The sequence below is a fragment of the Eleginops maclovinus genome, chromosome 6 (genome assembly GCF_036324505.1).
Source record: "Eleginops maclovinus isolate JMC-PN-2008 ecotype Puerto Natales chromosome 6, JC_Emac_rtc_rv5, whole genome shotgun sequence".
NCBI classification, from domain to species: domain Eukaryota; kingdom Metazoa; phylum Chordata; class Actinopteri; order Perciformes; family Eleginopidae; genus Eleginops; species Eleginops maclovinus.
Genome location: NC_086354.1, coordinates 8,884,750 through 8,899,214, shown reverse-complemented (window position 1 = coordinate 8,899,214; position 14,465 = coordinate 8,884,750). Strand labels below are relative to the sequence as shown.

The 14,465-nt window shown below is 41.7% G+C and overlaps 1 protein-coding gene across 1 annotated transcript in view; it reads left to right on the top strand.

Annotated features, from left to right (window-relative positions):
* The first annotated feature begins 1,670 nt into the window (after positions 1-1,670).
* LOC134866006 (uncharacterized) overlaps positions 1,671-14,465 on the top strand; it is a 63,036-nt gene continuing 50,241 nt past the window's right edge. Inside the window, exons 1-6 of the mRNA XM_063885889.1 lie at positions 1,671-2,393; positions 3,143-3,202; positions 3,338-3,724; positions 4,023-4,166; positions 4,256-4,493; positions 4,791-4,964. Of these exons, the coding sequence (XP_063741959.1) occupies positions 1,725-2,393; positions 3,143-3,202; positions 3,338-3,724; positions 4,023-4,166; positions 4,256-4,493; positions 4,791-4,964 (1,672 nt within the window). The 5' untranslated portion in view covers positions 1,671-1,724. The remainder of the gene's footprint in view (positions 2,394-3,142; positions 3,203-3,337; positions 3,725-4,022; positions 4,167-4,255; positions 4,494-4,790; positions 4,965-14,465) is intronic.

Sequence of the window (14,465 nt, the reverse complement as noted above, 5' to 3'; positions counted from 1 at the left end):
CACACACACACACACACACACACACACACACACACACACACACACACACACACACACACACATTCTTCAATACTGGCGACCAATCAAACACCAATAAACTCCACCGCTCTTCCAACAGGCCCGACCGGTCCAACTTGTTGGATGTTTTCTGGATTAGTTAAATGCCTAATTGGTTAATTGCGGAGGGATTATGCTCTGATGACTGGGAATCAATTGACCGGGCACTCACATTAGCACATATGATTGACAGAAGAGGGGGAAATGTTCTCATAGGCTGCGGAGCAAATCAGAAACGACCATTAACCAATCAGAGCAGATGTCAATTGATCTTACTGGGCTGGAAGTGCGCTGTAGCTTATGACAGTAATCGTCAAATAAATGTTATAAATGGAACGCGCTGATGTGATGTGGATTGATATCGAGTAATGTTTTGATGTAGCATTGATTGGGAAGTGCTGCTGGGAAATACGACTCCTGGTGATGTATTCAAAGAGAGAAGGAAAAGGAAACGTTACACACTGACTGAAAGCTGACGGCTTATTGAATGTGAAACACCTTGCTTTCCATCGATACCTGTTTAATCCTCATGGAGCGCTAAGGGGGTCTGTGCCCTCCTCAAGGGCATCTCAGCTCGACTCGTACAGGGAGGGAACAATGTTTACTTTCCACCAAAAGATTCATTCAGCTTATTGAATAGTTAACTTCATCAGCACTACTACAACATATCCTGCACTTTTTTATTCCTATTTATCCTACACTATGTTGTGTAGCTTTTTAGGGGAAGTTAATTAAATATTTGAGCATCTTAATTAGACATAAAGGAGGATCGTCCCTCAAAATGATGAGGTGTACTACACAGAGATACAAAATGATTTGTTAAATTCTGATTTTAGGTTAATCATAAGACATGTCTTATTTTTATACAATCCATTAACGACAGATGGTAAGGACCTGGACACTTCTTTGTATTTTTCTGCATATATATACCACCATCAGAGGCATTATTTAAATGCAAAATGTTCTCTCATTTAGAGACAACATTTTGAACCGAGCCATGTTGGTTCTCAAAAAGCTGACTTTTCAAAATGAAACAGATCACTTTTGAGTGTGTACGTGACACCGACTGTGTCACGTGGGTGTGACGTTGCCCGTGAGTTCAATGTAAAGCCAGCCCACATTTTGGTTATTACATCATATCTGGATCAGCTCTTTTGTTCCCCTGTTTTTAGAGATGTGGTTAAGGAGGAAAGGAGAGAGGGTTGTTTTCTTTGACACTTTGTGAACCTACTTACCAGGGTGTCCGCGGGGTCTTAAAAAGTCTAAAAAAGTCTAAAATTACACATTTTCAATTTAAGGCCTAAAAAAGTCTAAAATATAGAGATATTTCGCAGTGTAAGTCTAAAATTGGGTTTGAGTAATTTAAGACCTACGTTTCAATGCAAAATATCGACAAAGGATTATTTTTTTTGTTTGTTTTGTTTTTACGTCCTTTTCCACGCCGTTCTGTTTTTTTCTTTTTCTGTTATGGTGGCAGTTATGGTCCGTGTAGTTCTACATGACATGTGCTGTTAGTGGAACGTACAATAATAAAACTACAGATGTGAAACGGAAATGTACTCTCGTCACAGGATGCAGCAGCAAGTATTTTGATTCTCTGTGTGTGAGGCGGGAATAGTTACAAAGTAGGATAACGTCCGAATGGCAGGAGAAAGTTAAAAAAAAGGATGGGTAAATGTAAATTCAACGACAATTGGCTCTCAATAGGGCAATTTGCAGACTGGCTGAAACGCGTTCCCGCTGATGACAGTGAGGCATACTGCACGTTTTGCAAAAGAACTCTTAAACTCGGGACCCTGGGCATCAAGGCACTGGAGTCTCACACAAAATCCAGCAAACACCAGGAGTCGGCAAATGCAGCACGCAATTCCCATGGAATTGCCCAGTTCTGTTCAGTAGCAAGCAGCACGTCATCAATAAATAATACGGGTAATATTCGTGATCTATTGGGCTCCACTGATACAATGAAGGCAGAAGTTCTGTGGGCGCTTAACACAGTGGCTAAACACCAGTCATGCAGATCCAATGACGGCATCGGAGAGCTTTTCCAAGCGATGTTCCCCGACTCCACAGTTGCCAAAACATTCCAATGCGGGAGAGACAAGACGTCGTACATACTCCGATTTGGAGTGGCAGAGTTCGTCAAAAAAGAGCTTATCTCAAAGGTGACCGGGCCCTTCGTCATTATGTTTGACGAAAGTCTTAACCACGCAACAAAGAGGAAGCAACTGGACCTTCAGGTAAGGTACTGGGATGACGGCCAGGTACAGTCCCGGTACCTGGGCTCACAATTTATGGGCCATGCCACAGCAAACGACTTGCTGAAGGAGATCAAAGTAAGTGCTTTTTTTGTATTATTTTTATCCACTGATTGGTCGTAAAAATGTCACTCTTGATTAAAATTAATAGAAGTACTTTTGGCCAATCGCTGCGTTTCTTACATCTGGAGTAACATGTTGTTACGGGGTAGCCAGCTGTCACACCGGGTTTATCGTAACGCAACATTGCCCCCAGCACCGGTTGTTGCATAACAACAACATGGCCCCAGATGTCGGTTGCTGCGTAGCGCAGCATAGTTGATTTGTCATTGTTGGGGATGTATGTTATTCGTCGGTCTCTGCATTACGGCAGGGATCATACAACTTCCGTGTTGCGGTAGTTTTATGATCCCAAAAGTAATGCAAAGACCGACCAACGATTTCATCTCCTGTTATGAAAAGGGGCTCCATTTAAAATCGGAAGGTGTGTGGCTGCGCGTCTGATCCGCATATACAGTTGTCTCTGTCACCATGTCCAAACGTTTCTTAGTGAAAATATTTTGATCATTGGGAGATTTGGTTTATTCATTTTCTGAAGTAGTGCTCTGCAATTGCTGTGTGAGAGAATGAATGAGGACATCTGTGTATTAAATTGCCTTCTCTTAATCATAATTTGTACATGCCTCCTTTTCATTGGCCAACCTTTACATTCTGCTCCCATAACTTATTTGTATGCTAGCTGCACATAACTATTGCCTGTGTGTGTGATTTTGTTGTTTAAATATATGCTAATTTAATTGACTGGTTGATTTGTTTCCTTCCCTTAGGAATGTGCGGGCCACCTGGACCTCAGCAAGCTGATTTCGATCTCAATGGATGGTCCAAATGTAAATTTTAAGTTCTTTGAGCTGTTCCAGGCGGAATATGCTGACCTGTACGCTGGTTCTCAGCTCATATCTGTTGGTAGCTGCGGGTTACACACCGTACACAATGCCTTTAAAACAGGCTTCTCATCGTGGCAGGTGGACAAGATCCTCAGGGCCTTGCACACATTGTTGCATAATGTTCCCGCAAGACGAGAGGACTACGAGAAGACCACCAGGTCTACCCGCTTCCCGTTGGCATGGTGTGGGCACCGATGGCTGGTAAACCTGCCTGTCGTGATACGAGCGTTGGATATCTGGTCATCTATGCTGGTGTACACCAATGCTGTGAGGAGAAAGGAGCTTCCAAATCCTGGCACTGGAAGCTTTGCTGTAATCGAAGAAGCCCAGAAAGATCCCCTGACTCTACCTAAGCTGCAGTTTTTCAGGAGCATCGCCCAGCTATTTGATCCGTTTTTAAGGAAGTACCAGACTGAGGAGCCGGTGATGCCTTACCTAGGCAAAGATCTGGCAGAGTTGATCAAGGTAATGCCTTTTCTAATGAGCAGAACATTCTTTAGGAAACTGTCATGAAATGGATGTATGGATTTTATGATTGCATTATATTGATTTTGAGAGTTTTGGTGTGGTTATGATGCCAGCCCACCGACCCACCCCATTACACCGCCAGCTCAAAAGTAAAGCATTATGTAGGCCTGTAATTAAACAAATACAGTTGTGAACAAAGACACATTCACAGCAAATCTACAACAGTCAAAATGGTACACAGTATTTTGCAAAGTAATTATGTAATTGAAATGTTTCTTTTGTTATCGTCCAACAGAGTCTGATGCGTCGTTTCGTGAAACGAGAGGTTCTGCAGGACATCACCACAGCCCAGCTTACCAAACTGGACATAGGTGACAAGAATATCTTGATGCCGGTGCACTGTGTTGATATTGGCTTGGGTGCTGAGGAGGCCCTCAAGGTACTAATAGCTTAATGTCAAAGATTATCAGGGGGAAGCCCATCTGTACAGCATTTTTGCTTACATTCCTTTCGCATTTCTCTGTACAGAACAGCAAAAGTTCAGACCTCAGGATTCTTGAATTTAAAAGGGACTGCATGCAAGGACTCTCAAGCATGGTGAAGAAAATACAGGAGAAGAGTCCTCTTAAGTACAGTACCGTTAGGCAGATGGATTGTCTAGACCCCACAGTGATGAGCAGTGATCCAGACGGCTGCAAGGCAAAGATGAAGGGACTTGTGCAGACATTTCTGCTCAACAGGCAGCTGGCAGGAGGAGTTTGTGCTGGTACTAGGAGTTCTAGAAAGGGCTGAGGAAAATTATGCGTGCCACTTTCAGATAATCTTGTATATTATATTTAGCATCTGCATTTAGCAACTGATCCGTATTTATTGTATGTCAAAATATGATCACAATATATTTGAGTGTAGATCTCTTAAGTTAGGTTACTCCAGCAAATCATTTCCATGCACCCGTTTTGTGTGGTTTAAAGACTGTACCCCCACAGAGCTGTAAGGAAAGCCACAATGGTGATGACTAAATGGAAGCCATAAATACATTTATTTTTACATCTTTTTGTCTCAGGGGACACCATTCTCCAACAGTTCGATGCTGCGTTGTCTGTGGAGTGCAGGCATGAAGATTTCATCTCCTTCAAGCCAATGCAAAAGAGGCTAGATGGCTTCCTTCATGGCTTCATCGGCAAGGCATACCCAGATCTTTGGGCCTTTTGCAAGACCCTTTTACTGCTTTCTCATGGTCAGGCGTCTGGGAGAGGCTCTGGTGAACAAAGGGGACGAGAAAGGAGAATACAAGAAAGCTACCTATTGAATGTACACACTTGCTTTCACGTACGTTAATCATGGGGCGTAAGGGTGGTCTTGCCCTCCTAAGGGAATCTCATGGCTCGCCGTCACGGACGGGCAATGTTTGACCCCCCGAACAGATGAGAAGTAACTAAGGACTACAAAACATATGCTGATAACAACCTACACGTTGTGTGAGGAGCAGTTATTAAAGACTTGAGCATTAAAGCAAAGGGGATCAGTCCCTCAAAAGTTATGAGAGCCTGTGCTACACAGAGGCAGATTTGAGATTGGCAGAAGCAAGCAGTCTTAGCGCAAGGTAGGGACCTGGACACTTTTTTGTTTTTTCTATAATATATCACTCAGAGGCTTTTAAAGAAAAGTTCTCCAAGACAAAGGTACCGAGCGGATGGAAATTCCAAAAAGTGACTTTTTAAAAGTCACTTTTAGTATGTAAGTGACACATGTGTATGTTGACGTTGACACGTATAATGTAAAGCGGCATCGACATTTGTTATTACATCATATTTTGGATACTTTTGTCCCCTGTTTTTAAGATGTGGTTAAGAGGAAAAAAGGGGGTTATTGCACTTTGACACTTTGTGACACCTGACTTACACACCCGGGACACATTTATGTATAAAAGACATCAAAAAGTGCATTTTGCATAATAGGGGACCTTTAATTGATTCCCTCCGTAAAGGGATTTGAAATGATTGTTCTCTATGTACAAACTTTATAATAATTAAAGATCAATTCATACCGTGATTTACATATGAGTTTTGACGGTGTCTTTCCCAAGGCTTCATTCAATTCTAAATCAACATTCAAATTCTGTACAACTCCTTTTTTAAATAATTTGTGAACATTGATTCATTCCGTTGGATCCTGTTTCTGAAGGTAACACTAGTGTTACAATACTTTTAGATTTTATGTTTCAGTAACTCCATTGTATCGTCAAAAAGTGACAATTTAGTCTAAAAAAGATAAACCTAATCATTTCTAAAATTAAATGTTCTGTTTTGAACCATATTTGTTTGTGGTTAACCTTTCAAAAAATAACGTTTGCACTGTGGTCGAACAGTGTTTTGGGAAAGCCAGTTACCATCATTAAAGTAAACTTATGATTTAAAAAGAAAAAGGCTTTCGGTGAACCCGTACCTTTTAACAGGAAATTCTGAGCTGCAAAAAAAGCTGTCTCTGCAGTGGGCAGCTGTTTCCTCCCGTGTGTTTTTAATGTATGTGCAAACATGTAACGTGTGTTATATTTTCTACACAGCTGAGGCCCTGGAGATGTGTGGGTGTAGGTGCTCTAAGAGGTTTAGGTTCACAGGTGTATGGTCGAAGATCAGACATGGCGCTAATAGTTGTGGCTGCCAAACAGCTGGCTCCAGATGTGGTCCGATAACACCGTGACAGACCGACAGAAATATAGACGGATAGAAGCATTCGCTGTGGTAGAGATGAAGGGGCATTGCGACCCATTGTATTGTAAAGATGATGCTTCCATAACATCACTGAGTGTTTTAGTTGCCCATCCACTTTGATTTGCTGCATTCACAATCTTACTCTTATCGTAACCACCCCTTTCGACTAGCATTATTAATGCTTTGTAAGAAATAAAAAATACAAATCTTTGTTAACATGTTCAATAAACTCACTTGAAAAAAGAGTGTAGAATCCAGCAAATTTGGAGCAAGACCCATACTAGAAGTTTGGAAACTATTAGAAAAATTGACGCTTCCTTTGTTGCACTTGCTTTTTGTGTTGTGTTTGTGTCTCTGTATGTGGTTGTGTTTCATTACAAAGCCAAGTGTTCTAAATCAAAATGATTAAAGGGGCCCTGCATTTCTCATTTTCTTCTTTAGATTTGTATTTTGTGCTTCTACTCTGACATGTTTACATGCTTTAAATGTCAAAAAGCTCTTTATTTTTTCTCATACTGCCTGTGCTGCAGCACCTCTTTTCACTCTCCGTCTGAAACCAGAGACCAGTCTGCTCTGATTGGTTAGCTGGCCGGCTCTGTTGAGATTGGTCAACCGCCTAGATATCTCCCTCTCCATAGCCTATCATGTCCAATGTTTTGGAGCGCTAGCCAATAGATGCGTAAGTGTATAATAGCGATGTCACAATGTTTTGGAAGTTAAAAAAAGGTGTCCGATGGAGGCTTTTCAGGAAGGGGGGGGAGTGTGTGCGATAGAAACTCCCTCTGGAGGGAGATTTGGGATTTTAGCCTTTGCAGACCATTTACATACCACCAAACCTAAATAACACACTACAGGAAAGGGAAAACCCCCAAAACCATAATAGGGCCTCTTTAATAAGGACATTGCATTGTGACATGATACGGAGTCGTTCTGACACTGATTTCCCTAAATTGTGAACTTTCCAGTGCTATTCTGTACAGTAGCAGGTGCCAGAAATCCATGAGTGACAGAGAAGCATGGCCCTGACAGATTGAGCTCCCAACACAACAACAGCAGAGGCTGGAGATGTTGGAGCATTGCAGTCCATCCATCACTCTCCAATCATTTATCAAGCTCGCTCACTCTCCCTGTTTACTCTTCCACTCTCCCCATCTCTCTCTCTCCATTTATCAAAGTCCCCAAACCAAAAGAAAAACCAGCAGACCCTGAGGAACACCTGGCCTGCAGTGACATCAACCATCACACACACACACAAATGAAAAAAAATATCCCAACATCACAAGACTGTAATTTCTAACCCGTGTCAATCAGCAGCGAAGAGGTGTGTGTGTGTGTGTGTGTGTGTGTGTGTGTGTGTGTGTGTGTGTGTGTGTGTGTGTGTGTGTGTGTGTGTGTGTGTGTGTGTGTGTGTGTGTGTGTGTGTGTGTGTGTGTGTGTGTGTGTGTGTGTGTGTGTGTGTGTGTGTGTGTGTGTGTGTGTGTGTGTGTGTGTGTCAGAGCTGAGTGGACACAGATTAGAGGTGGCGTTAGAGGCCACTCCCTCATTGAGCAACAGCCAGAGTGTGACTGCTGTCGCTCTCTATTACTCTCTTTCTCTTCCTCTCTCTGCACTGAACAAACTGAAACATTGACTTTAATTAAATGTATTATGTCAACAGATTTCACATAACTTTATTAGGTTAGTTGAAAGCAATATTATTACGTTTAAAAATATATATTAGGTTCAACTTAATATAGTTGCTTTCAACAAACCTAATATAGTTACGTGAAATCTGTTGACATAATACATTTGATTAAAGTCAATGTTTACATTTTTTCAGTGTGCTAGGCCCTCTGCAACAACCATTTCATCCTCCATCACCTTCTTTCTTTCTAGTTGTGTCCGTGTACCGACGCCCTTTTCTTCCATCCATCTACCCATCTCTTTTTCTATCCGTCCAAGGCACAAAGCTATAGACTGATTAGACTAAACAGAATTGACAGCAGTAGCAGGCACTCCTTCTATCTAATGGTACTCCTCAGAGACAGTTTTTCTTTGGTGTTAAAGGTCAAATGATATTGCCCCCTAGTGGTGACCTCTGTACTCAATGGAAGACAAAAGACTACAGTTCCCATGGGGCCTGCTTATTAAGAGACAGAGGGGTAGCCTGTGTATAAGTTGGGACCAGAAAGAGTTCCCAACTATTTAATTCTTTAACATATCATCTAACAAGAAGAAAGATAACCTTATATTCTTATGATATTTTACATTTTGCATTTTTTTTACTGTTTTAAAGGCCTGTTTTAAAGGCCTGTTTTGAAGGTCCAGGCAACTTTATTTTATTGGGATTAAACCCACGAGCTGCATTTCAACAAACAGCTTCATAGCAGTGAATCAGCATACATCTACAGCCATGACATTAGATCATAATTGACTAAATAATTATATGTTAAAACTATAATCTTGCCCTAGATGGCAAAACAGTGGCACAAAATGTCTTAAAGCGGGTCTTTTTGTATTTTTTTTTGACTTGTTGATCAAGCCAGAGGGAACGTGAATATAAAAATACAACTGTTTGTTTACATTTTATTAACTTAATAAGGTTTATCTTGTCCCAAGTGGCCTAAAAATTAAAGAAATTCAAAGACCTTATTATACATTTAAAATGCAAAAGGTTCCTGATAGTGTAAACCAGCCTACGTCTGTTTTTGCCGGGACATGTCCTGCGTCTCAGATTGACTGAACATAATAAACTGAATGGACATTAGCATTAGCAGTTAGCGCTGCAGTTTCTCTGCCATGAGTGTGTTTCTGGCTGGGAAGACAAGTTGGGCGAAGGGACACATCATACAAACTACCTCTCCAGGATTGTGAGTGATTACTAAAACTGCAGTACCCATTGGTTAATGAACATGCACATGATGGAAAGCAACTCACCGACTCGACCAATCAATGCACACATTCAGATACAGCTGCTGCTCTTTCTAAATAACTTCAGATATACATGTATGCACCTGCAGCAGACACACTTAAGTTTGCATGTACGCCACAAACGTATGTCTCTACTGTCAATGTGCGTGTGTGTGTGTGCGTGTGTGTGTGTGTGTGTGTGTGGGCGACAGACGTATCCAGTGGCAGTCCCATGAAGAATGAAGTCACCTGGCTTTCCCCTGTCTTTGAAGGTCAAGGAGACCCACTTGCATATTCATGGCCAAGCGCGTGTTTGCACATGTGTGTGTGTGTGTTCATGCGCATCCACGTGTGTGTGTGCGCCCGGATCGATGGCTTTTAATTGTTTTTTCCTGAGCTGTGGAAGGAAGTGCCAGCAGATATTGATTGGATGGAGGGATGGGAGAAGAGAGGGTGAGAGTGGAGAGGAAGAGGGAGAGTACAAAAGAGGAAGAGACAGAGAGAGAGAGAGAGGGAGAGAGAGACAGTGTGGCAGACAAGAAGGAAATGTGACAAGACAGCGTGGCGACATGGAACATAGAATCACTGTCTACAGGGTGGACGAGGGGGGAGGTGTGTGTGTGTGTGTGTGTGTGTGTGTGTGTGTGTGTGTGTGTGTGTGTGTGTGTGTGTGTGTGTGTGTGTGTGTGTGTGTGTGTGTGTGTGTGTGTGTGTGTGTGTGTGTGTGTGTGTGTGTGTGTGTGTGTGTGTGTGTGTGTGCGCAGGGGGCTGCGGGATGTCACAGGGTGTCTGATCTAGATGCTACACACATTGTGCATCACACTAGGCGCATTATTGAGTCGGGTTTAGTGTGTGTGTGTGTGTGTGTGTGTGTGTGTGTGTGTGTGTGTAGGCCCTTGTGTGTTTTTCTTTGTGATATTTTTTCACTTTATAGAGTGTAAGAACTTACAATTCACTTTTTTTTTAAATGGTATGATTTTACAATTATTTATTTTTGCATTATTAGCTACAAATACAGACAATATACAATTTCGCAATAATAAATAATAGGATGTGTATATAAAGACTGTGTAAACAAAAATAACAATTATCAACCTGGCTGTGCATTTTGTGTTTTCTTTTTACCAATAAGAAAAACTTCTTTGGGTAATTGTTAGCACTAAAATATTTTCTCTATTTATTTTTCACCTTTTCTACTGAAGATATATATATTTTTTATTGTATTCTATAAACTACTGACAACATTTCTCTGTGTTGGAATGTATCAGACACTGGCATGGTTGCCACACATGTAGAGATAAAGATTTAAGAAAACATTTGGGGTGGTCTCTTAATTCTTTCTGGAGCTGTATATATTTTATTATTATTTAATTTAAAAAATATATTGTGAGCTCATTCCTTTTCAATCACTACAAATAACGCAAACTTATGACATAGTAAAATACAATTATTCACCCTACATTATCAGTCTATTTTATCCATTCATGTATAGGATTATCAAATGTTATTATACCAACGCCTACAATTTTGAAATTGCCCAGGTGAATAATTTTCTTTTTTATAAACAATAAAACACATTATTAAACTTAGCAGGCAAAAAGAACACAGAGGAAATGACGACAGTGTAAGTAGAAGCATTTTATTAAATTATACGATTTATAAAAATAAATCCTGATTTCTATATAACTTTATTACTTACACATACAATATTACACAAATGAAACCCTTAATCTACACATGTAATTGATATGTCCTGTGAAGATTTGGCTTGTATTCAGTACATGCAATTGAAACCTCATTAAGCATTATGAAAGATGACAGTCTCAATCATTATGGGGTGGTCTATCATGTTTGCTGTCATTTGATTTATTCAACTTCTAAAAAAATGGTTCATACACTCTTTTTAAAGACACGTTTGTTGTCTGCTTTGTTTGCTTTCTACTCAAACGCCTAAACGTGGCTGCACAGCTATTAGTTTCTCAGGTTCCAAAGAGAAAGAAAAACAAGCGGGCCCACGTTTGAGCTACAGGGCCACATGAAATTGGAGTCAATGGTTTTGGTCAACCCTGACCCAGTGGTGGCTAAGGCTTTTTTTTTGGATGAAATGTGTGTGTATCCCCTGTGTCAGTGTGTGTGTGTGTGTTGTGGAGTGTGTTGGGACTAAAAGTAACAAGCTTTATTCCCTAACAATGTTCCACCATGCCCTCATTACACACAGGTTAAAGTGGCACTCGGCCCTGTCTAGACTGCTGAAGAGCGTGCGCGTGCACACACACACACACACACACACAGACACACACAGTAAGAGGGGAACATTGGCATGAGGTGTGGCCAAAAAGTGTTCCTTAATTGAAAGTAATACAATCCAAACACAATAATTGACCAGCAGTCCAAAAGAAAAAGGATGAAATAAAGAAAGGTCTTGTTGTAGTTTACCTTTTAGCTGCGCTTGTTTCTCATAAAGCAGTGATTGATATTGTTGTTTGGTCTACAAACCTTTGTTGTTTTAGCTTTCATAGTTTTGGTTTTTTATTATTGTGAATTTGATATAACCTCTGTTGTTGTTGTGGTTGTTGTTGTTGTAATTTTACTCCGGTTTTTGTGATTATTAACGTTCTTGCGCTTGTGTTTTGAGCTGCCTTTCCCTTTTGGGTGTCACTATTGTTTTCATTTGTGCTCTTGTCACTTTTATAGAGTTATTGAAGTGTTAAGAGTTAGAGTTGTTTCTGCTTTTGTTGTTGCTTTGAAAGCTGCAGTTCACTTATCGCTGTTCTCTCTTCTGAATAGAAGGGCACCAGTTGAAGCCCCCGAAAGACCAAGTGCTACCGAAGTGTCCCTCAGCAATGCACCGTTCCCTACACTGCTCCCCGGGCGCCATACATATGGCAGCCCACTGTTCCTAACACTAGGATGGGTCAAATGCAGAATGTAAAATTTCCCCTCTGTGGGACGATTAAGGGTTTCTTCTTCTGCTTATTCTGGATTTTGGAAGAACCCACTAGCCAGGTTTCCATCAAAATGCACCGCACATTTCTGGCAAAATAAAATGCGAGAAAAAAAAACAACTGTAAAAACGGATGTAAAAGAGTGGATTGAACTGTATTTGTTTCATAATGTGGGGATCTATCTACCTCCGAGTCTCTCTCTCCCTGTCTGTCTGTCTCTCGCCCCAAAGACCTCCATCCCATCGGGCTGATAATCAGGCTCTACTTACGGCAGAGATACCCTTCAGTGAGAAGAAGGCGAGGTAGTGGTGGTTCGAGGAACAGCGGTTCTGGGGGTGAATTGGTGCTGAGGAGATTGCAGCGATAACACACACAACCGTGCTCCGCCACACTGTCAAATCTGCCTGGTATTCACACGTTCTCACACGTACGTACACACACACACACACACACACACACACACACACACACACACATACACATACACATACACATACACACACACACACACACACACACACACACACACACACACACACACACACACACACACACACACACACAGAGACACACACAGATTCTCTAATAGATTCTCGTCTTGACACTCAATTCCGTGGCGAGACGATCCCGCTTTATCCCTCCCTGCATCAAATATTTAAACACTTGTATTAGTGGCTGTGTCATCCCCTCAAACACCCGCAGCTTAGGGCACCAATCTTCTCTCCTCCTCCCCTCTTCTCCCTCTCTTCTTCTTTCTTTTCTGTCTCCTCGCCACACCGCTCTCTCTCCTTGCTTAATATCCACAATGTTATCACTTGCTTGCCTCCCCCAACGACCCCATCATTTTATATTTTCAATACTTTTTTTTCTCATGAAGTAGTATGATAGAGGGAGGAAAATACAAGAGGGGGGTGAGTCTTTTTTTTTTCTTGCTCCCCTGTTCTTTTCAGGCTTTTTGTCGCAGGCCGAGAGCCCTTTTCAATCTGAAGAGACAAAGCTCTACAGATTGCAACAAGGAGAGAGGGAGATGGAATGGAAAAAGCGGGATAAAGGAGGGAGGGGAAAGAGAGAAGGTGGATAGGGGGGGAGAGAGAGCGAGAGGGGGAGCGGGGGATCGGTGGCGGCGCGCTTGAATGATGTCTTTCAAGAGGAGCAGTCTAGCTTGTCAAATCGCCGGCTGCGGAATGAATTGGCATATCTGTCGGGGCTCGGAACGGAGATGTCGCGCCACGCCGTTTCATATTCCTCGATAAGGCCAAATAACGCAATTGTCAGAGAGACAGAGAGAGTGTGACTGAGAATGAGAGAGTGGAGCCAGTTAGAGAGACTGGTGGGGGGGGGGAGTGAAACTGGCAACAATGGAGTGTGTATGATCGACAGACGGAGCTTTTGCACCTGATATTCCGCTCGTCTGTCTGTCTGCGGCGGGCTGATGCAAACCTTTTTGAAACCACTCAACACATGAGTCTGCCGGATTAAACCTGATTGCTTTGCCTTTGGAGTTTCCACCTGGAGGCTAAAGCGGCTCACACCATGACCTGCCTTTTTTCAAAGATTATTTTAGGACATATAAGCTTCAAATGCAACACAATGAAAAATACTTGGTATGATGATGAAGGCAGGCCATAAAGGTCAAAGGCTTGAACTCCACAATGTCATAAGTCAAGATACCGTGGCCTCTTCAGACATCGGTAGGGCCCCGTCGCTCAGATATCATCAACTCTATTTGACACGTTGGTTTGGAACGGTGCACGTGAATGATTTGTCATGCATGTTTTGTCTACTTGCAGCCTAAATATCATCTAGATAAAATGTAAACAGTTTCCAAAGCTGCTATACATTACTCACAAAGTACCCTTTTTTTAATGAAATACTCACCCAGTCTTTCCCCGGAATCCTTGCATGTCGCCACAGTGAACAAAAAATCAGAAAAGGGAATTGAAATACGAGTTGACTAAAGCAAAACTATATCAAAACATATTTTAACTAATTCTCACAAAACGTGTAGGTCTCATTCATCCAGTCCTTTGCTAAAAAATCAAGCAGTGGACGACAAAGTAGTATCGTAGGAAGTTACTTAAACGTAACAGAAACATTCCTCACCCCCTTCTCTTTCCCTTGCCTCTCATATGTTGACGAGATAGTCAGAACTTTGAGAAGGAAGTCAGCATGGTTAGAATTCCAATGAAGAAC